Source organism: Ranitomeya imitator, chromosome 2, assembly GCF_032444005.1.
Source record: "Ranitomeya imitator isolate aRanImi1 chromosome 2, aRanImi1.pri, whole genome shotgun sequence".
NCBI classification, from domain to species: Eukaryota; Metazoa; Chordata; class Amphibia; order Anura; family Dendrobatidae; genus Ranitomeya; species Ranitomeya imitator.
The window spans coordinates 135,435,518-135,458,677 of NC_091283.1; the positions used below are offsets into that span (position 1 = coordinate 135,435,518).

The 23,160-nt window shown below is 44.1% G+C and overlaps 1 protein-coding gene across 9 annotated transcripts in view; it reads right to left on the reverse strand.

Annotated features, from left to right (window-relative positions):
- The window catches only part of DLG3 (discs large MAGUK scaffold protein 3), a 299,457-nt gene that overhangs the window by 22,415 nt on the left and 253,882 nt on the right, over window positions 1–23,160 (reverse strand). For 6 of the 9 annotated variants that reach the window (XM_069747298.1, XM_069747301.1, XM_069747300.1 and 3 more), the window contains 3 exons: window positions 18,872–18,986; window positions 16,277–16,453; window positions 9,277–9,349 (listed from right to left, as the gene is read on the reverse strand). In XM_069747298.1, coding sequence (XP_069603399.1) covers window positions 9,277–9,349; window positions 16,277–16,453; window positions 18,872–18,986 — 365 coding nt within the window. Of the gene's footprint in view, window positions 1–7,025; window positions 7,114–9,276; window positions 9,350–16,276; window positions 16,454–18,871; window positions 18,987–22,394; window positions 22,521–23,160 lie in introns of those variants that run through there. The other 3 variants (XM_069747299.1, XM_069747306.1, XM_069747307.1) reach the window with 2 other exon arrangements.

Consider the following 23,160-nt stretch of genomic DNA (forward strand, 5'->3'; position numbering starts at 1 on the left):
TATGTATATTTTTTTGTGTATATATATTTATATATTTATTATTTTTTTGTTGCTTAATTTTTGTAGGTATTATTGGTTTATTTTGTCACTCTTTGTTTATGTTTATATTATTGGCCATAATATTTATCTGCCCAAGTTATTATGTTTTTCTAGGCAGGGTTATGTATATAGATCTGCCCCTTATAGTGGGCGTAATTATTCTGCACGATATCACTTTAATATCCACGTTCTTCATATTAGTGGGTTGTGCGTTTGCACATTTAATGTCAGGTATATAATAGCACAAACTGGTCTTTAATTTCATATACCATGGCAGCCTTGGATTACCATTCTTTTCTTTAACATGGCGATGGTGACATGAGCGCATGGGTACTATGATAGGCTGCAGCCTGTACCGCCTCTCTTATAACCCCTTCCTTCCTGTTTTTATTCATTTCCCCTTCTATTCTTGGGATATGATAGGGTTAGCTAATTATAGACATTAGCATTCCCACCATAAGTGCAATATGTTTAGGCGCTATTATATGATTGAGTTACATGTAATTTATATACTTTACCGCTATAGCGCTGTATGTGAGGGCGTTTTTGCCCTTATCCAAAATGGTGATCGAGGTGAGAGCGCATGCGTGGTGTGGCAGGAATCGTGACTCATCCTCTCCCGCCCTCAGGATGTGACACGGCGGGTTTGAGACGTCATGAGGGATTTCCCTCTGCCCGTCGCGCCACAGGAAGAGCAGGATATGATGCGGTATAGGCGGATCTGCACATTACCGCGCATGCGCCATCATTCACGCCGATTATTGAAGACAGGTGCCCCTTGTATTTATAAGACCGCTCTAAACACACATACCTCACAGCCCCCCGAGGAAGCCCAACGCGAAACGCGCGTCGGGGCTGCTGGAGTCACGCACTGGCACATATTTGCGGGTAAGATGAATGGTGGACCTCCCACTTTCTTTATGACTTAATTTTAGAAGTGACTTGCAATGTGTGGAGTTTGGTAGTCAGTTACGACTCATATTATACCATATAGTACTTACAGCACAGTATTGTGATACGTTTGGTTACCTTTCATCTGAGGTCATCCGTTTATTAAGCCCCATGTGTTACCACAGTGTTTGTGTCCTCTGTATTTGCACCAGTTTCTGTACCTTGTATAGTCAGTCTGTATATTGTATTTGTATATGTGTTTAATAAAGATTGTTATACGTTCTTTTTTATACCTGTGTATGGGATTTTTACTCCTTGTTCTTTGTAGGATTAATATGTTTGGAGTGTCCTGGTGACGAGTATATTGTCCAAAAAATATATGGGATGATTTCCCGTTACTTTTCTAAGTTATGTATCAGTGGTACCTGTTCTTAGATTAGCTGGACTGCCTGGCACGTGACACCTAGTCCAGAGGTGATAATCTCCTAATAAAAACTCTTGTACTGAAACTACAGCAAGCGGCTGAGCAAGTGAAATCCTTAGAATCAGGATCTCTGCCACTAGATTATGTAGCTCACAGATTAAATAGCAAATACCTGCTGACAGTTTCCCTTAAAAGGTTTTAATTGCTATGAGAACAGCATAATGCAGGGGTCAAGGAACCCGATTCCAGTGGGTCACTCATTGGGCTGCTTGCTATTGTATTGAGGATACAGCTCTTTCGGTGATTAATATCCAGGGCTGTATCGCACCCGTGAGCTTGCAATCAGTGTAAGGGGGGCTAGACCAAGCTCTTAACTGTTGTAGTTTTGAGATCACTTTTATCTGCTGGTCTTCTCAAAGAGCCTGGTAAGTGACACACAGCTAGTATCAGGGTCTCCATCCCTATTTTATTCTTCCCGCATAATGAGATGCAGAAATCTCGTGACAGGTTCACTTTAAGGAGGAAGTTGCAATTCACACCATTAAAGAACTACTGAAGAATACAGGAGAGATGAAAGCCCAGAAGTGTCCAAGAACAGTGAGGCTCCTACACAAAACGATTATACAGTTAAGGCCTAAATCAGACATCCTTGCATCATAACCTGAGTACGGACTGCAATGTGCAGACTTGGCGTGGGTCTCTTCACAAGAATACATGATCAAGCTGTCACGTTTGGGTCAGGAGACCCACGGTTAGTCCATGCATCGCAGTCTACTCAAACAGTGATGCATGGAGATCTGAATGCCGCCTTAGAACATCAGATTGGTTACAGAAGATCTTACAACATTACCTTTTATTTCTCACAAACATAAGCTCCTCTACAACCACATTTGAAATCTCAATGCTCATCTTATCAGAATATATGGAAGTATACTGGTATACATATACTGAGAAAAGAAAGCATAGCGACGGACCCGTACCAACGCAAGTGTGAAAGAGGCCTTAATGAGCGTTTAATTTAAAAAAAAAAAAAAAAAACGGCGTGGGCTCCCGGGCAATTTTCTGCGCCAGAGGGGGAAAGCCGATGGCCATTATTTGTAGCCTGCTATGAATATCAGCCCGCAGCAGTCTCCGTAGCCCTTACTGGCTGTTAAAATAGGGAGACCGCCCCCAAAAAATGACGTGGGGTCCCCCTATATTTTATAGCCAGAAAGGCTACGCAGACAGCTGCGGGCTGATATTCATAGCCTAGAGAGGGGCCATGGATAGTGCCCCCTCCCCGGCTACAAATACCTGTCCGCAGCCGCCCCAGAAATGGCGCATCTGTAAGATGCGCCAATTCCGGCACTTAGCCCCTCTCTTCCCACTCCCGTGTAGCGGTGGGATATGGGGTAATAAGGGGTTAATGTCACCTTACTATTGTAAGGTGACATTAAGCCGGGTTAATAATGGAGAGGCGTCAATAAGACACCTATCCATTATTAATCCAATACTAGAAAATGGTTAATAAAACACACACTAGGAAAAAAGTATTTTAATATTCTTCACTTAACCATACTTAACATACTTCAGCGCCTGCAAAAAACGTAAAATAATAAACCGTATACTGCCTGTCGGCCGTAGTCCAATTAATAACGAGTGTCCCATGACGATCTCCCCTATAGAACAGGGACATCAGGTGATGTCACTGCTCTATAGGACCCTCAGTGACACACTGACAGGAGACAATGGCTCCTGCAGTGCATCACTGAGAGGTTACCTTAGTTCAGAGACTCACTTTATAGCATTTGCTGTGGGAAAATTTCTCACCCAGCAATGCCAAAAGTGAGACTAGGGACTATTTTTTTTTACAGCGGCTGATGCTGCTGCTCTCCACGGGAGTTCGTCGTGGGACACTCGTGGATTTCTGCGGACAGGGAGTATATTGTTTGTTTTTTGCAGAAGACACTGGCTTCGGGGATCAAAGTGACAAGTGATGGTGAGTATGTACTCTATGTTATATGTACTGTATGTCTGTAGTTATGTATGTATGTATGTATGTATGTATGTATGTATGTATGTATGTATGTAGGTTTGTGTTTTGTTTTACATTCAACACATTAGCCGGATGATGGGACTACTACTGTCCCATCATTGGCTAATGTGTCAATCAATGCCATTGTAGCAGGCATAGCCCGATGGGACTTGTAGTCCCATCGGACGATGCCTGCACACAAACACAAAGATCCCCGGGCAGGCCATACAGACCCCCGGCAGGCCGCACAGACCCCCGAGAGGCCCGTACAGACCCCCGGCAGGACCACACAGACCCCCGGCAGGACCGCACAGACCCCCCACGGTCCCGCACAGATATGCAGTCTCCGCCCACACTCTTCCCCCCTCCGGAACAGGATGTACAAGGACAGAGAGGGCTTATTTTCATTCCGATATTTGTGTCCCATTGACTTGCATTGGCGATATCCCATATTTTTTTGCATATCGGCCGATCCAATCCGATCCAGATATTTCCCGATCTCGGAAGGTATCGCTCAACACTAGTTATCAATACTGTATGACCTCACAACCACTTTAGATCTACGCATACTTTCTCCACTCAAAAATCAACAATATCAGGCTCAGGGCAAAAGCACAAAATTAACGTTACAATATTCTGTAATGTTGCAAGCTTTGTATCCGTAATCAGCATGGAATGGCAGAAAACACATTATTAAAGGGAAGGTGCCACCAGTTTTCTTGTATTTTTTTCGTGAAATTAAGCTTAAAATAGTAATTAATTAAAATGTATTAATGCAATGTTTGCACTGTTTGCAAACATTTCTATATGAAAAATATTATATATTTTTCTACAAATATACATATTTACCACTAGGGGGAGCATTGCTGCTGCAATGTTACAGATAGGAGATAATAGACCAGCGCTGACCCTATGTCCATGGGGTGCCGTAATCTGACACTGATAGTGCCCTGCTACTGCTGCAAAACATGCATTTCAAACTTGCTTATAGCAGCATGTTATGCTACATTACAGTGATTTATTAATGACCTACAAACGCGGTACCTTCCCTTTAAATAAACAAAGGTTTTGTGAACAAATGAAGGTACAATTCCACCTGCTTAGGAAGTGGCCCCCTTTACCACCTGGGCCCTGTGCGGCTGCATAGGTTGCTGCTATGATTGCCCCTGATAACATTCTCTGTCAAAGCAAATTTTGATTTAACATTTTAATTGTTTGAAAAATAAACATTTGCACCTTTCCAAAACCTTGAGTCTCAACTTCTTGAGTAAGCCAATAAAATGGCAAAACTAACCGCACTTGCAATCTGGTCATGTTTAGTTATATGCCATTTCTTTTATGGATTGGGGCCACAGTAGCCAGCTAATTGTCATAGGTCCACCAAAGACCTAATAGTGATCTTCTCCTGGTGTGAAAATGTAATACTGCCCAAGAGCGAATGAGCATCTAAGCAATATATAGACAGGTCGAGCACACATACAATGCCTTATGAAAGTGTTCGGCCCCCTGGAACTTTTCAACCTTTTCCCACATATCATGCTTCAAACAAAAGATACCAAATGTAAATTTTTGGTGAAGAATCAACAACAAGTGGAACACAATTGTGAAGTTGAACGAAATTTATTGGTTATTTAAAATTTTTGTGGAAAATCAAAAACTGAGAAGTGGGGCGTAAACTCACTCCAGAAGTTCATTGTTGATCTCTGAATGATCCAATGTTGTCCTAAATGCCTAATGATGATAAATATAATCCACCTGTGTGTAATCAAGTCTCCGTATAAATGCACCTGCTCTGTGATAGTCTCAGGGTTCTGTTTGAAGCACAGAGAGCATCATGAAGACCAAGGAACACAACAGGCAGGTCCATGATACTGCTGTGGAGAAGTTTAAAGCCGGATTTGGATACAAAATGATTTCCAAAACTTTAAACATCCCAAGGAGCACTGTGCAAGCAATCATATTGAAATGGAAGGAGTATCATACCACTGCAAATCTACCAAGACCCGGCCGTCCCTCTAAACTTTCATCTCAAACAAGGAGAAGACTGATCAGAGATGCAGCCAAGAGGCCCATGATCACTCTGGATGAACTGTAGAGATCTACAGCTGAGGTGGGACAGTCTGTCCATAGGACAATAATCAGTCGTACACTGCACAAATCTGGCCTTTATGGAAGAGTGGCAAGAAGAAAGCCATTTCTCAAAGATATCCATAAAAATTGTTGTTTAACGTTTGCAACAAGCCACCTGGGAGACACACCAAACATGTGGAAGAAGGTGCTCTGGTCAGATGAAATCAAAATCGAATTTGGCAACAATGCCAAACAAAATGTTTGACGTAAAGGCAACACAGCTCATCACCCTGAACACACCATCCCCAGCCAAACATGGTGGTGGCAGCATCATGTTTTGGGCCTGCTTTTCTTCAGCAGGGACAGGGAAGATGGATAAAATTGTTGGGAAGATGGATGGAGCCAAATACAAGACCATTCTTGAAGAAAACCTGTTGGGAGTCTGCAAAAGACCTGAGACTGGTTTTTGTCTTCCAACAAGACAATGAGCCCAAACAAAGCAAAATCTACAATTGAATGGTTCACAAATAAATGTATCCAGGTGTTAGAATGGTCAAGTCAAAGTCCAGACCTCAATCCAATCGATAATCTGTGGAAAGAGCTGAAAACTGCTGTTCACAAACTATCTCCATCAAACCTCACTGAGCTCGAGCTGTTTGCCAAGGAAGAATGGGCAAGAATTTCAGTCTCTCGATGTACAAAACTGATAGATACATACCCCAAGCGACTTGCAGCTGTAATTGCAGCAAAAGGTGGCGCAACAAAGTATTTAGTTAAAGGGGCCTAATAATATTGCATGCCCCACTTTTCAGTTTTTGATTTTCCACAAAAATTTTAAATAAACAAAAAAAATGTAGTTCAACTTCACAATCGTGTTCCACTTGTTGCTGATCCTTCACCAAAAATATACATTTGGTATCTTTATGTTTGAAGCATGATATGTGGGAAAAGGTTGAAAAGTTCAAGGGGGCCGAATACTTTCGCAAGACACTGTACATGTCGAGTCCACCAGAGTGGGAGATGCTCCCACTCCAGTAGACTTGAACTTGACTCACTCTGCCATCCACGTACCCTGATGTAACACCAAATCAATGAAACGTAAATGGAGGGATTTAGTCTAGATGCAGGCCTATTCATGCAAGCTCTGCTATTAAACTATACCTAAACTATTAGGACCTTTCACAAGCTCAAAAGTGGCCAGTCTCTGGTCTTGTTTTATTGTTGCTGCTCTAAAGTACTCTGGTTTTCTTCCCCCAAATCCAACAAGCTGTTCCAGACATATGGTCTTTGTTTATTTAGTGAAAAGGTCTATGGTCTTTACCAAGGTGGTGGTGCGCACAGGTTTCTCATGGAGCATGGATTTGGTCAAAGCCCCACTCCCCTCTTAGTGAAGATCATAAAAATTAGCAAATAAAAAGGCTCATATCTTTGCAACCATATGGTAGATATAAAAAAAAATAAATAAGACATCGAAAACTTAGGGGAGGAGTGGGATTAAAATAAGAGCAAACACTGGACATTTTTGATCTGATGACAAGTTCTCTGTCAAATAATGTGCTCAGCGACATGCCTTTCTCTCTTACTTACGTGCACTGCCGGGCTCCTGAACAAGGCTTTTGTAAAATGGAAACTTGCGAGATAGTCGGAAACTCTTTTTGCGCTTGGATTTGATGGACTTTGTCAGATGGGATGATAATACAGACAATGGGTAGCAGGAATGAAAATGCCCAAACAAATGTAGTAGAGAGGAACAGAGGAGAGAAGGGAGAAAAAAAAAAAATCAGGACAAAAAATAAATAAAAAAAACCAAAAACATGGGTTTACAAATCATGCACAAAAAAGCAAAATCATAATGGAATAGTGTGATGAACTGGGAGGCAAGGATTAACAAGACATTTTGGCCACGAACAACAAACAACAAAAAAAAAACGAGCTCATCTCTTAAAGACCAGTACAAGTCACTCTTATAAACAAAAACAAAATAAAAGGGAGGATTTCAAGTATACACAATTTTGTTTTAATAGTTAACTGCTGAAGTTTTCCTTTGGAGGGAAAAAGAAAGAAAAACAAATCGCTGTAAACTATCCTCTGCCCACTTTTACAGGGACTGTCAGCACAGAATGATGTAACTCCAAGTACAGACACTCGGTACACCCTTGTTGTGGCCAAACATAAGTGCACCTTCCCACCAACTTGTTTTCCCTCAATCCCAACCCCACCTCTTTGTTGACTGACAGCTCTGGTTTGATAGAGCCACTAAATGGCAGAGAGATTGAAAATAAGAAGCTAGGAAGGTGTATATAAATGTTCGCCCCACCATGCTGCACCGAGTATGTATTTGGTTTGAACATTTATTTTGTGCTCACAAGTCGTTTAACCCCTTGATGACCCCAGATTTTTTTCGGTTTTGCGCTTTTGTTTTTCGCTCCCCTCCTTCCCAGAGCCATAACTTTTTTATTTTTCCGTCAATATGGCCGTGTGAGCGCTTATTTTTTGCGGGACGAGTTGTACTTTTAAATGGCACCATTGGTTTTACCATGTCGTGTACTCGAACTCGGGAAAAAAAATCCAAGTGCTGTTAAATAGCCCAAAAAATGCAATCTCACATTTTTTTTTTGGTTTGTCTTTTTTGCTAGGTTCACTAAATGCTAAAACTGACCCGCCATTATGATTCTCCAGGTCATTACACGTTCATAGACACCAAACATGTCTAGGTTCTTTTTTATCTAAGTGGTGAAAAAAAAATTCCACTTTCCTAGAAAAAAAAATAAATAAAAAATTGTGCAATTTTCCAATACCCGTAGCGTCTCCATTTTTCAGGATCTGAGGTCGGGTGAGGGCTTATTTTTTGCGTGCCGAGCTTACGTTTTTAGTGATACCATTTTGGTGCAGATACGTTCTTTAGATCACCCTTTAATTTTAATGTAATGTCGTGGCGACCAAAAAACTTAATTCTGGCGTTTTGACTTTTTTTTTTTATTACTACGCCGTTTTGTGATCAGGTTAATCTTTTTTTTTTTTTTTACATTGACAGTTCGGGCAATTCTGAATGCGGCGATACTAAATATGTGTATGTTTGATTTTTTTTATTATTATTTTGAATGGGGCAAAGGGGGGGTGATTTAAACATATTTGTTTTTATTTTTTTCACATTTTTAAAAACATTATTATTTTATTTTTTTTTTTAATTTTGGCAGCCTCAATAGCCATGGGAGGCTAGAAGCTGCCATAACTCAGTCGCCTCTGCTACATAGAGGCGATGCTCAGATCGCTCCTATGTAGCAGAATTACTGCATTGCTATGAGCGCCGACCACAGGGTGGCGCTCATAGAAATCCGGCATCATCAACCATTGAGGTCTCAAGGAGACCTCTGGTTGTTAGGCCGACGCGCCGATGACCCCCGATCACGTGACGGAGGTCACCAGTGCGCGCATTTCCGGCAGGATGTCCTTGTTAAATGCCGCTGTCAGAGTTTGACAGCGGCATTTAGCTAGTTAATAGGCGCGGTCGGATCGCGATTCCGCCCGCGCCTATTGCAGGCACATGTCAGCTGTTCAAAACTGCTTTGATGCGGAGCCCACATCAAAGCGGGGGTACTGCCATCGGACGTACTATTTCGTCCGAGTGCAGAAAGGGGTTAAAGAGAAGGGAAAATGTAGTGTAATATCAGGAAAGCAGGGCTGCTTATCACACATTGCACGTAGTATAACCATGGACATTCATACCAGCAGTACACAGAAAATTTGACTTTTTTTTTTTTTTAAAAGACTATTTTCATAGTTGATTTTTGTGACTGCGGACATATTCTTTAATGCCAAGATACAGGGAGAGACTCACTCGATTTGTTTCCATAGCAGAACGCCCATGAAACTTGACTGTTTTCAGCCGTGCCCGCTCTTTTTTCTCAACCCTGCAAAAAAAGACAAGAAAACAGGTGCATACAATTTATTCTCCCGCATCTTGTCTGGTTAAACGTGTGCTCATATCAAGTATGTGTTCTAGATTTAGCTAAGTAAAAAAAAAAAACATGCAGAGCAAATGAGGTAAAATATGCATCATACTTGGGAAAGAAAGAAAAAAAAAAAACACGAAGAAAAAAACAAAAAAGACGAAAGGAAAAATGAGGAAGAATGTATACTGTGGCAATAGTCGCAGGCCTCTAGTTCTAGGTCAAAAGATTTTCTAGACATTAAGTAGATGCCATTATAAACTATGGTTGCTTTTGGTTTTTACTAAGCTAGTGACCAATTCATTACAGATTGATGACCTGCAGCGGCACCCATCACCCATAGATTATTGGCATCTATAACAGACACCTCATGAAAAAATTCCCAGTGTACCCAATAAATGAATTCCTTATTCATCTCTGGTCACAGGGGCCACTGTTAGGCACCACAGCCTCCATTTAACATATACGAGTCATGAGTTTTTCATAGCATCTACAACCCAATTCCAAAAAAGTTTGGACACGGTGTAAAATATAAAGAAAGGTAGAATGCAATGATTTGGAAATCTCTTACAGCCATATTTTATTCACAGCACAACATAGAACGCCGATCAGAAGGAGAGTTATATTTTCAAATGAAATTGGGAAAAAGGTCTTCTTTAACAAAAGGCTGGAAAAGTAAGGGGTCCTAATGAAAAACAGCTGGAGGGTCGATTTTTAACTTAAAGGGGATTTCCCACAAACAAAGTACATTTTAATTAGCAGATCATCGAATAAAAATTATTTCCACAATTGGATGTATTAAATAAAATGTTCCTGTGCTGAGATAATCTTCTAAATGTGCCCCTGCTGTGTACTGTGTAATGGATGTGTCTGACCGTGCAGGAGCATGGTCTGATCACACCACAGCTCCTGGGCAGGAGAGGAAGCAAAACAGTATGCAGACTTTACACTACGGGATCACAGATGATTTTTTTTTTTGAGAGGTAAAACATTTCCCTGCCCGTTCTTAACCCCTTCACGACCTGGCCATTTTCAGTTTTTGCGTTCTCGTTTCCCTCCTTCCCAGAGCCATAACTTTTTTATTTTTCTGTCAATATGGCAATGTGACGGCTTGTTTTTTGCAGGACAAGTTGCACTTTTCAACAACATCAGTGGTTTTAGCATATCGTGTACTAGAAAACGGGAAAAAAAAATTCCAAGTGCAGTAAAATTGCAAAAAAAGTGCAATCCCACACTTGTTTTTTGTTTGGCTTTTTTGCTAGATTCACTAAATGCTAAAACTGACCTGATATTATGATTCTCCAGGTCATTATGAGTTCATAGACACCATACATGTCTAGGTTACATTTTATCTAAGTGTTGAAAAAAAATTCCAACCTTTGCTAAAATAAAAAAAAAAAAAAAAATTGCGCAATTTTCTGATACCCGTAGCATCTCCATTTTTCGTGATCTGGGGTCAGGTGAGGGCTTATTTTTTAATGATCCATTTTGGTGCAGATACGTTCTTTTGATCGCCCGTTGTTACATTTTAATGCAATGTCGCGGCCACAAAAAAAACATAATTCTGGCATTTCTAATTTTTTTCTTGCTAGGCTGTTTAGGGATCAGGTTAATCCTTTTTTTTTTATTGATAGATCGGGCGATTCTGAACGCAACGATACCAAATGTGTAGGTTTGATTTTTTTTTTTTTTATTTTGAATGGGGCGAAAGGGGGGTGATTTAAACTTTTATATTTTTTTCATATTTTTTTTAACCCCTTTACCCCCAAGGGTGGTTTGCACGTTAATGACCAGGCCAATTTTTACAATTCTGACCACTGTCCCTTTATGAGGTTATAACTCTGAAACGCTTCAACGGATCCTGGTGATTCTGACATTGTTTTCTCGTGACATATTGTACTTCATGATAGTGGTAAAATTTCTTTGATAGTACCTGCGTTTATTTGTGAAAAAAACGGAAATTTGGCGAAAATTTTGAAAATTTCGCAATTTTCAAACTTTGAATTTTTATGCAATTAAATCACAGAGATATGTCACACAAAATACTTAATAAGTAACATTTCCCACATGTCTCCTTTACATCAGCATAATTTTGGAACCAATTTTTTTTTTTGTTAGGGAGTTATAAGGGTTAAAAGTTGACCAGCAATTTCTCATTTTTACAACACCATTTTTTTTTTAGGGACCACGTCTCATTTGAAGTCATTTTGAGGGGTCTACATGATAGAAAATGCCCAAGTGTGACACCATTCTAAAAACTGCACCCCTCAAGGTGCTCAAAACCACATTCAAGAAGTTTATTAACCCTTCAGGTGTTTAATAGGAATTTTTGGAATGTTTAAATAAAAATGAACATTTAACTTTTTTACACAAAAAATTTACTTCAGCTCCAATTTGTTTTATTTTACCAAGGATAACAGGAGAAATTGGACCCAAAAAGTTGTTGTCCAATTTGTCCTGAGTACGCTGATACCCCATATGTGGCAGTAAACCACTGTTTGGGCGCATGGGAGAGCTCGGAAGGGAAGGAGCGCTATTTGACTTTTCAATGCAAAATTGACAGGAATTGAGATGGGACGCCATGTTGCGTTTGGAGAGCCACTGATGTGCCTAAACATTGAAACCCCCCACAAGTGACACCATTTTGGAAAGTAGACCCCCTAAGGAACTTATCTGGATGTGTGGTGAGCACTTTGACCCACCAAGTGCTTCACAGAAGTTTATAATGCAGAACCGTAAAAATAAAAAATCATATTTTTTCACAAAAATTATATTTTTGCCCCCAATTTTTTATTTTTCCAAGGGTAAGAGAAGAAATTGGACCTCAAAATTGTTGTCCAATTTGTCCCGAGTACGCCGATACCCCATATGTGGCAGTAAACCACTGTTTGGGCGCATGGGAGAGCTCGGAAGGGAAGGAGCGCCGTTTGACTTTTCAATGCAAAATTGACAGGAATTGAGATGGGACGCCATGTTGCGTTTGGAGAGCCACTGATGTGCCTAAACATTGAAACCCCCCACAAGTGACACCATTTTGGAAAGTAGACCCCCTAAGGAACTTATCTGGATGTGTGGTGAGCACTTTGACCCACCAAGGGCTTCACAGAAGTTTATAATGCAGAGCCATAAAAATAAAACAAAATTTTTTTCCCACAAAAATTATTTTTTAGCCCCCAGTTTTGTATTTTCCCTAGGGTAACAGGAGAAATTGGACCCCAAAAGTTGTTGTCCAATTTGTCCTGAGTACGCTGATACCCGATATGTGGGGGGGAACCACCGTTTGGGCGCATGGGAGGGCTCGGAAGGGAAGGAGCATCATTTGGAATGCAGACTTAGATGGATTGGTCTGCAGGCGTCACATTGCGTTTGCAGAGCCCCTAATGTACCTAAACAGTAGAAACCCCCCACAAATGACCCCATATTGGAAACTAGACCCCTCAATGAACTTATCTAGATGTGTTGTGAGAACTTTGAACCCCCAAGTGTTTCACTACAGTTTATAACGCAGAGCCATGAAAATAAAAAATCTTTTTGTTTTCCCACAAAAATTATTTTTTAGCCCCCAGTTTTGTATTTTCCCAAGGGTAACAGGAGAAATTGGTCCACAAAAGTTGTTGTCCAATTTGTCCTGAGTACGCTGATACCCCATATGTTGGGGTAAACCCCTGTTTGGGCACACAGGAGAGCTCGGAAGGGAAGGAGCACTGTTTTACTTTTTCAACGCAGAATTGGCTGGAATTGAGATCGGACGCCATGTCGTGTTTGGAGAGCCCCTGATGTGCCGAAACAGTGGAAACCCCCCAATTATAACTGAAACCCTAATCTAAACACACCCCTAACCCTAATTCCAACGGTAACCCTAACCACACCTCTAACCCTGACACACCCCTAACCCTAATCCCAACCCTATTCCCAACTGTAAATGTAATCTAAACCCTAACTTTAGCCCCAACCCTAACTGTAGCCCCAACCCTAACCCTAGCCCTAACCCTAGCCCTAACCCTAGCCCTAACCCTAGCCCTAACCCTAGCCCTAACCCTAACCCTAGCCCTAACCCTAGCCCTAGCCCTAACCCTAGCCCTAATGGGAAAATGGAAATAAATACATTTTTTTTTATTTTTCCCTAACTAAGGGGGTGATGAAGGGGGGTTTGATTTACTTTTATAGCGAGTTTTTTAGCGGATTTTTATGATTGGCAGCCGTCACACACTGAAAGACCCTTTTTATTGCAAAAAATATTTTTTGCAATACCACATTTTGAGAGCTATAATTTTTCCATATTTTGGTCCACAGAGTCATGTGAGGTCTTGTTTTTTGCGGGACGAGTTGACGTTTTTATTGAAAACATTTTTGGGCACGTGACATTTTTTTATCGCTTTTTATTCCGATTTTTGTGAGGAAGAATGACCAAAAGCCAGCTATTCATGAATTTCTATTGGGGGAGGCGTTTATACCGTTCCGCGTTTGGTAAAATTGATAAATCAGTTTTATTCTTCGGGTCAGTACGATTACAGCGATACCTCATTTATATCATTTTTTTATGGTTTGGTGCTTTCATACGATAAAAACTATTTTACAGAAAAAATAATTATTTTTGCATCGCTTTATTCTCAGGACTATAACTTTTTTATTTTTTTGCTGATGATGCTGTATGGCGGCTCTTTTTTTGCGGGACAATATGACGCTTTCAGCGGTACCATGGTTATTTATATCTGTCCTTTTGATCGCGTGTTATTCCACTTTTTGTTCGGCGGTATGATAATAAAGCGTTGTTTTTTGCCTCGTTTTTTTTTTTTTCTTACGGTGTTTACTGAAGGGGTTAACTAGTGGGACAGTTTTATAGGTCGGGTCGTTACGGACGCGGCGATACTAAATATGTGTACTTTTATTGGTTTTTTTTTTTTATTTAGATGAAGAAATGTATTTATGGGAATAATATTTTTTTTTTTTCATTATTTTGGAATATTTTTTTTTATTTTTTTTACACATTTGGAAAATTTTTTTTTAACTTTTTTACTTTGTCCCAGGGGGGGACATCACAGATCAGTGATCTGACAGTTTGCACAGCACTCTGTCAGATCACTGATCTGACATGCAGCGCTGCAGGCTTCACAGTGCCTGCTCTGAGCAGGCTCTGTGAAGCCACCTCCCTCCCTGCAGGACCCGGATCCGCGGCCATCTTGGATCCGGGGCTCGAGCAGGGAGGGAGGTGAGGAGACCCTCGCAGCAACGCGATCACATCGCGTTGCTGCGGGGGGCTCAGGGAAGCCCGCAGGGAGCCCCCTCCCTGCGCGGTGCTTCCCTGCACCGCCGGCACATCGCGATCATGTTTGATCGCGGTGTGCCAGGGGTTAATGTGCCGGGGGCGGTCCGCGATCGGCCGCGCTCCCCCCGTGAGCGCGGCCGATCGGCTATGACGTACTATCCCGTCCAGGGTCAGATAAGCCCAGGGCACCTCGACGGGATAGTACGTCTAAGGTCACAGAGGGGTTAAATTTTTTTTTTTTTTTTTTTTTTTTTTTTTTTTTTTTTTTACTTTTGCCATGCTTCAATATCCTCCATGGGAGGTTAGAAGCTGGCATAGCCTGATCCGCTCTGCTACATAGCAGCGATCATCAGATCGCTCCTATGTAGCTGAATTGCAGGCTTGCTATCAGCACCGACCACAGGGTGGCGCTCACAGCAAGCCGGCATCAGTAACCATAGAGGTCTCAAGGAGACCTCTGGTTGCTATGCCGACACATCATTGACCCCTGATCATGTGACGGGGTTGGCGATGCGCTCATTTCCGGTAGCGTGGCCGGAAACGCCGGTTAAGTGCCGCTGTCAGCATTTGACAGCGGCATTTAACTATTTAATAGCGGCGGGTGAATCGCGATTTCACCTGCTGCTATTGTGGGCACATGTCAGCTGTTCAAAACAGATGACATGTCCCAGCTTTGAGGTGGGCTCAGCGCCGGAGCCACATCAAAGCAGGGGATCCGACCTCTGCAGTAATAGTACGGCGGAGGTCGGTAAGGGTTTAAACAATACTTTATTCTCACACAGCCAATCCAGATCTCACACTTTGCACTGATGAGGGGCAGTACCCCAAAACACAGTGTCTGCAAATTGAGATTCTGACTTTTATTTTAAGTTATGTGACAAGGCTCAGACAGTTGATATTGAGTTTTAGGATCGGTGTTTCCTACAGGTGGTGCTAGAGTTCTAGTCCTCTTCCTCTCTGAAGAGACAATTTGCATATTTCCCAGAAGAGCATTGCAGCTTAAAAGTCTTCTCATCTTGGCATGTCAGGCTTCACATGTCACTCTCCGCAACGCTACCCCTTGGATCCTTATTATACTCTTACAAATAAGGAGGTAAAAAAATTTACTAAATACTGAACGTGTGCAGGTGGCCTAGAGAGTACTTTGCTCATGGGACAACCCCTTTAAGCTGCATTTACACTGCAAGATAACAGTGAGTCGCCGTTGTTATATCAGCCCTTTTCAATATAATCTCTCTGATCAATTGTAGGGTGAATTGACCTTTTGTGCAGTGCAGTACTCGCACTGCCCAGAGCCATGGCAGCCTATGCACAGTGATCTACTGCACATTGTTCACTTTTGTCTACCTGTAGAAACCAGTGATTAAATGAGCACCAATCAGTAAATGTTACTGATGGGTGATTGTATCGTGCCGCCAGTCGGTCTATGTAAACAGACTAAGGGCTGTGCCAATTGGTCAGAGAACGGGCCGCTAACGCACGGACTGGCCACGGGTCTCCCAACCCAAGCACAACAGCTTTATAGATTTCTATGAGGCTGTCACACTTTGCTCATGAAAAAAAAAAAAAATATCTATACATAGTCAACATTTAGTATTTTCAACAATTACAAAAATCCTCACCTCTTTTTGCTGGGGATCACCCCTATTTGTTCGCTTTCCCCATGTGGCGTGACAAGTCTAGCCTGCCACCACTCATCATCGGAGGCATTGATCACATGTAAAATATCTCCATAAGAGAAACTCAGCCCCTGGCTTGGTAAGCAGCTGTCCCGAGATCGATCATAGTCAAAGAGAGCCCTGGAAAGAGACAAGATCAAATCTTATCTGGCATGTAAACGATCACGAGGGATCACAAATAGATTAACACCTTCAGGTCGGGTTTACACATGGACAGCAATGCCCGGACTGACCGTGGGTCATGTGTGCCTATGCAGTAAGCTGGGGTCAGGAGACTTGCCGCCAGACTGGGCATTGCTGCCTCTATACACCGGGCCGTACTTGGAGATGTATGCAGACTCACCAACACAATTTACAATTTCTGTCTTCACCTATGAAGGGTATGCCCATCAGATAATGTTAGGTCAGTAGGATATAGCACAACAGTACGATTGGTGGCAGTCTGACATCGGAGAGAAAGAATCCAAGTTTTTCCCACTGCAGAGGGCTTGTATGATCGTCATGTAGAGCCGGAGTGCCATTGTGCAAGGAATAAGAGAAGGGGTAACAGTTCCTTGCATTACTGTGACCAGCAGGGGATAGACTTTCAGATATGCAGACACTGCATCCTCTCTTGGCATTTAAAAAGAAAGCTTCTAAAGAAAAATTAAAAAAAACAGAAAAAGCCCTCACAAAACACTCAAAGGAACCTGCTTATTGGTTTCCATGGAGCAGAAACAACTTGCTGCTCATATTCTCAGCATCTTGAGCTGCTTTACACGCTTGCAACTTTCAAAAACAACAAGGTGGAGGGAGGAAAGTGCATGAGACTCCATGGAAGTGTCCCCCATGGAAAATGCTACAATCCAGGCACCGTCCAAACAGAAGGCTGCAAACAACTCTGGAGAAAAAAAAAAAACCTGCAAAACTACATCAGTAAATGAAACATTCTGCAAAGCAGGAACATTTCCCAATGCAGTTCACACTAGAAAATGTGTTATTGACTGCTGGAAAATAAACTCTGTGTGAACATACCCTGACTGATCAGAACACTAGGACACAGCCAAGGCCGGGTTCAGACAGCCGCAGTGAAAACTGGCCCAGATGCGACAGCAAATTGCGGATGTGACTGGCTCCGTGTGCTGGTCTGCATTGCTGGAGTTCACTTTCATCATGGATTATAGCGGCCATAAAGCAAGTATGCTGACATTTTTTCCCACACAGTGTAGACTATCGGTCATGATGTGTGGTGGGTTCAGTCATAAGCACTAAAATATTGGCTATGGTAAGTCCATGTGCTCATACAGAAAGCATACAGACCAATTACACACATAATGAGCCCTTTACAAGACAGTATGGCAGAAAATGATAAATTGGGAATACACAGAAGCCTAAAGCAGCTCCAGTAGTAACCTGTTCCTACAGCGTATGACGTAGGCTTCATTCACGTATGCAAAAAAAAAAAATGGTACCGTGTCAGTTTTGGATCCATGTCTCAGTGTTTTTCAAGTATAAATGACAAAGCTTCTCCTATTAATTGCAATGATAAACGCAGACTGATGCCAAACTTAGGGTATGTGTCCACGTTCAGGATTACATCCGGAATAGCTGCGGATTGAACGCTGCATAGAGCCGCAGCGTCCAGATGTTACAGCATAGTGGAGGATTTCCAGTCTCCACTATGCGTACAAACACGCATCTGGCGGCCCTGCATTTGCAGACATGCGGCGTGTCTTTTTAGATCGTAGCATGTCTGTTTACCTTGCGGTGACGCTCCATCGCCGCAAGGTAAATCACCGAGCCCTATGAATAGGTTGCGGAGATTCCGGATGTGTGCAATAAACACATCCAGAATCACCGCGCGTATAGAAGGGGGTGGCGCAAGTTTTCTGCTCCGTCCAAAGCGCCGGCAATCCGGATAGTGGAAACATACCCTTAGGGTTGGCGCTGGCTCTGGTTGCTGCAGTTACAGGGAGATGCTGACTATGTACCACAGCCAACATCTGCCTGACATGATGCAGACTTGGCTTCTGAAGCTGGCTTCATACATTCCTTATGGACCCATGATGAAATGATATGTCATTGGTCCAAAGACATACTGATAGGGATTCTAGATTGTGAGCCCTATCGGGGACAGTGATGATAATGTGTGCAAAACTGTAAAGCGCTGCGGAATATGTTAGCGCTATATAAAAATAAAGATTATTATTATTATTGGTCATCGAGGGAAAAAAAACAAAACTGGACAACCCCTTTAAACTTAAATATTTAGTATGCAACTGTTTGTACCATACATGTCATTTATACTGGGAATTGGAACATAGAAAAAGGTAAATTTTCCTTCACCCTCCAGAAAAAAAAGAGGCCATCTTATAAGCACCTTAAAAGTATGCCATTGGAGAGAGAAAAAAAAAAACTTTTTCCACAGCTGTATCTATGGAATTTTTTTTTTATTTTTTTATTGCATTCCATAAGCAGTGGGGACACAACTACACCTTCTGCATCCATCATAATCAAGTGGATGACAGCATCGTAAAATGAAATATATTATGCACGTACCTGACATAAAGCGATCTTTTCTCACTGGTACGAAGGGACCCGGATCCAGAGCTCATACTGCTGTTCATCATTTGTTCTCGCAAATCATGGATCTTGGACTCAAATCGACTATACTCTAAACAAAAAAAATAAATGACTTTTTAAAATTTTCACAATTTGTTAAAAAAAAAAAAAAGTTCGTATAACACTAGAAATCTAACATAACAAGATGCAAGTGCAGTACAATCCAAGAGCAGGGCCGTCACCCAGGAGAGCGGTGCGCAGAGCACTGGGCCCCGCACTGTTTATAGCACTGCCAGTCAGGTATGTTTAGTTTCGGTGAACAGACTCCCCTGTGCATATAGTAGGTTTATTACCGGCTGATGAACCTGACAAAGCTGTGAAGTTTCACTCCTATCTATAACAGAAAATTAGCAGTGAAAATACATAACTTGTGCTTGGTCACCATTATAGAAGCATTCCTACTATGGACATTTATGACATATCCAGCGTCAAACGAGAAGTCACATGGGTAAAATCCACATTACTCAGTCTTAATAGACTTTTTCCATTATAGTTACTCAGGTTGGCCATACACCATCTGCTTTATTTCACAGAAGCATGCAAACAAGGCAAGGCTGGGGACCTGTACCACGGTATATATAAAATACGCGAGTATATAGCGAGCTCACCAACATTCATTATGGAGCTTCTGACAACCACTTCCTAGGAGTTTAATGCCATACTGTTCCTGCCATCATGTGAATCAATGCTGTCTATAGTGGCACGACCTTTATTACATGACCACACTTCACCAACATTCCCACTACAGTATATATTAGTAGGAAGGGAGAAGGGGAGACCCCCTCCAAATGCTCTTCACGAAAGAAATGAAGTTTGCCATATACCCAGCTTTAAATATCGTTACCCTTCCTAAACATGGCGGCATATGAGCCTCCTGTGACACCAATCCACTGAATCATGGAACTGCAGCTATTACACATTTATGGCCCTGCCTGTAGGTCTGCCATGCCAGTTCTGCAAAACAATTTCCACTCGAGCATCACCTGGGGGTCCTTATATTGGGGGCAAAAGGACTACAGTCTAAGTGATCGCAGTCATCATCATGATTTATAAAAAGGTAAATCGTGCGGTCTCACTGAAGAAAGCGGACACAGCTTACCAATGTGATGTAGTTATGAATCACAAGAGGACAGCAGGGGGCAGTGTGAAGAAGGGGAACATCTGTAAGATGATCGCACACCACTATGGACAGCTTTAAGGGGCTGTAAAGTTTTAATAGACACTTGAACTTCATTAGGGCAAGTTCACACAGGGCAGATTTATTTTTAAAAAAGTCAGGAACTGTCCGATCTATCTAAAGGGAACTATAGAAACGAAAGCAACGCTGCAGTCACAAGCCCATACACATGTATGGAATACAGGGGTTAGGACTCACTTCTGCAATGAGTCTGCTGGGGATCAAGAGCAGGATCAGGAGGCGGATCAAGCGCGGGATCAGGAGGGGGATCAAGCGCGGGATCAGGAGCAGGGGGGGGGGATCAAGCGCAGGATCAGGAGCAGGGGGGGGGGGATCAAGCGCGGGATCAGGAGCAAGGGGGGGATCAAGCGCGGGATCAGGAGCAGGGGGGGGGATCAAGCGCGGGATCAGGAGCACGGGGGGAGGGGAATCAAGAGCGGGGGGGGAATCAGGAGCAGGGGGGGCAATCAGGAGCGGGGGGGGATCAAGCGCGGGATCAGGAGCAGGGGGGATCAAGCGCGGGATCAAAAGCAAGGGGGATCAAGCGCGGGATCAGGAGCAGGGGGGGATCAAGCGCGGGATCAGGAGCAGGGGGATCAAGCGCGGGATCAGGAGCAGGGGGGATCAAGCGCGGGATCAGGAGCAGGGGGGATCAAGCGCGGGATCAGGAGCAGGGGGGATCAAGCGCGGGATCAAAAGCAAGGGGGATCAAGCGCGGGATCAGGAGCAGGGGGGATCAAGCGCGGGATCAGGAGCAGGGGGGATCAAGCGCGGGATCAGGAGCAGGGGGGATCAAGCGCGGGATCAGGAGCAGGGGGGATCAAGCGCGGGATCAGGAGCCTGGGGGGATCAAGCGCGGGATCAGGAGCCTGGGGGGATCAAGCGCGGGATCAGGAGCAGGGGGGATCAAGCGCGGGATCAGGAGCAGGGGGGATCAAGCGCGGGATCAGGAGCAGGGGGGATCAAGCGCGGGATCAGGAGCAGGGGGGATCAAGCGCGGGATCAGGAGCAGGGGGGATCAAGCGCGGGATCAGGAGCAGGGGGGATCAAGCGCGGGATCAGGAGCAGGGGGGATCAAGCGCGGGATCAGGAGCAGGGGGGATCAAGCGCGGGATCAGGAGCAGGGGGGATCAAGCGCGGGATCAGGAGCAGGGGGGATCAAGCGCGGGATCAGGAGCAGGGGGGATCAAGCGCGGGATCAGGAGCAGGGGGGATCAAGCGCGGGATCAGGAGCAGGGGGGATCAAGCGCGGGATCAGGAGCAGGGGGGATCAAGCGCGGGATCAGGAGCAGGGGGGATCAAGCGCGGGATCAGGAGCAGGGGGGATCAAGCGCGGGATCAGGAGCAGGGGGGATCAAGCGCGGGATCAGGAGCAGGGGGGATCAAGCGCGGGATCAGGAGCAGGGGGGATCAAGCGCGGGATCAGGAGCAGGGGGGATCAAGCGCGGGATCAGGAGCAGGGGGGATCAAGCGCGGGATCAGGAGCAGGGGGGATCAAGCGCGGGATCAGGAGCAGGGGGGATCAAGCGCGGGATCAGGAGCAGGGGGGATCAAGCGCGGGATCAGGAGCAGGGGGGGATCAAGCGCGGGATCAGGAGCAGGGGGGGGATCAAGCGCGGGATCAGGAGCAGGGGGGGATCAAGCGCAGGATCAGGAGCAGGGGGGGATCAAGCGCAGGATCAGGAGCAGGGGGGGATCAAGCGCAGGATCAGGAGCAGGGGGGGATCAAGCGCAGGATCAGGAGCAGGGGGGGATCAAGCGCAGGATCAGGAGCAGGGGGGGGATCAAGCGCAGGATCAGGAGCAGGGGGGGGATCAAGCGCAGGATCAGGAGCAGGGGGGGATCAAGCGCGGGATCAGGAGCGGGGGGGGGATCAAGCGCAGGATCAGGAGGGGGATCAAGCGCGGGATCAGGAGCGGGGGGGATCAAGCGCGGGATCAGGAGCGGGGGGGGTCAGGAGCAGGGTCAAGAGGCACAGGTCATAGAGACAGACACACAAAAAGTGTAATTGCTGTTTTTCCATTCACCGCACAATATTTATCGATGAAGCCTCAGGACATTACATGGTGCAAAAGATGCAGATTTCTGTGTTCAGGGGAAAATAAGTGTAAGGAGGCTGTGGGACCGAGCATCCCGAGCACTGATAACAGCGGCTCCTCACCCCGCACTGCCCCGGACTCACCCTGTCACACAGGTATCCCGCTCTGACCTCTGGACCAGCAGCAGCAGCCCGGCTGTCCGCACCCCCCGCGCACGGCTATGTCCTAGTCGCCGGCTAGTTACCTGCACGTCACGTTATCAGGGCGCCCTCCCTCCGCACACACTAGTTGTCAGACCCGGGCACCGGCCGCCCCGCCGTATAACAGGTAGAAAGAACCTGAACGAAGTAAATCTCCTCCTCTTCCGGTACAAGGAAACCACCAACCCGCTTACTCGAAAATGTATCACCCAATCAAAACCCAGCAAACTACTGGCCACCAATCGGAGGAGACCGCTGTGTGGAGACCCAATCAGAGTGCAGCTTTTTCCCGCCCACTTTGTACAGCTGTGAGTCCTCTCAGTCCTGCTATTTATTCTGGGTGATGGAGCTGCAGCACAGACTTCGTTCTGGCCATGAAATGTGCGGTTATTGGTAGCTGCAGTTTTTACTAATGGCTGCTATGGTTTTTATTAGTACATGAGACTTTTCTATCACTACGTCCCTTTTTTCTGCTCTCTTGGCAGTAAAGAAGCTGCTTACAAAAGAAGGTTTTGCTGCATTTTTGTTGCCCCTTGTTATGGTGATAAAGTTTAGTGCCCCCAAAAAAACTATGAAGCAACTTCCTGAGTTTTCTTCACCAAAATCTGATACCTGCATTTTTCCTGCGTTATTGCATTACTCATTGCTTTCTATGGGTGAAAAAATACGGAGATGAGTGACATGCTGCAGTTTTCTAATTCGGTCAGAAAAAAACGCAATGTGTGTGCATGAGATCTCGGAAATCTCATGGCTTTTGCTGGTGCTGTACAACGAAGCTGAAAATGTGCATTAAAAAATGCACGGTGTGAA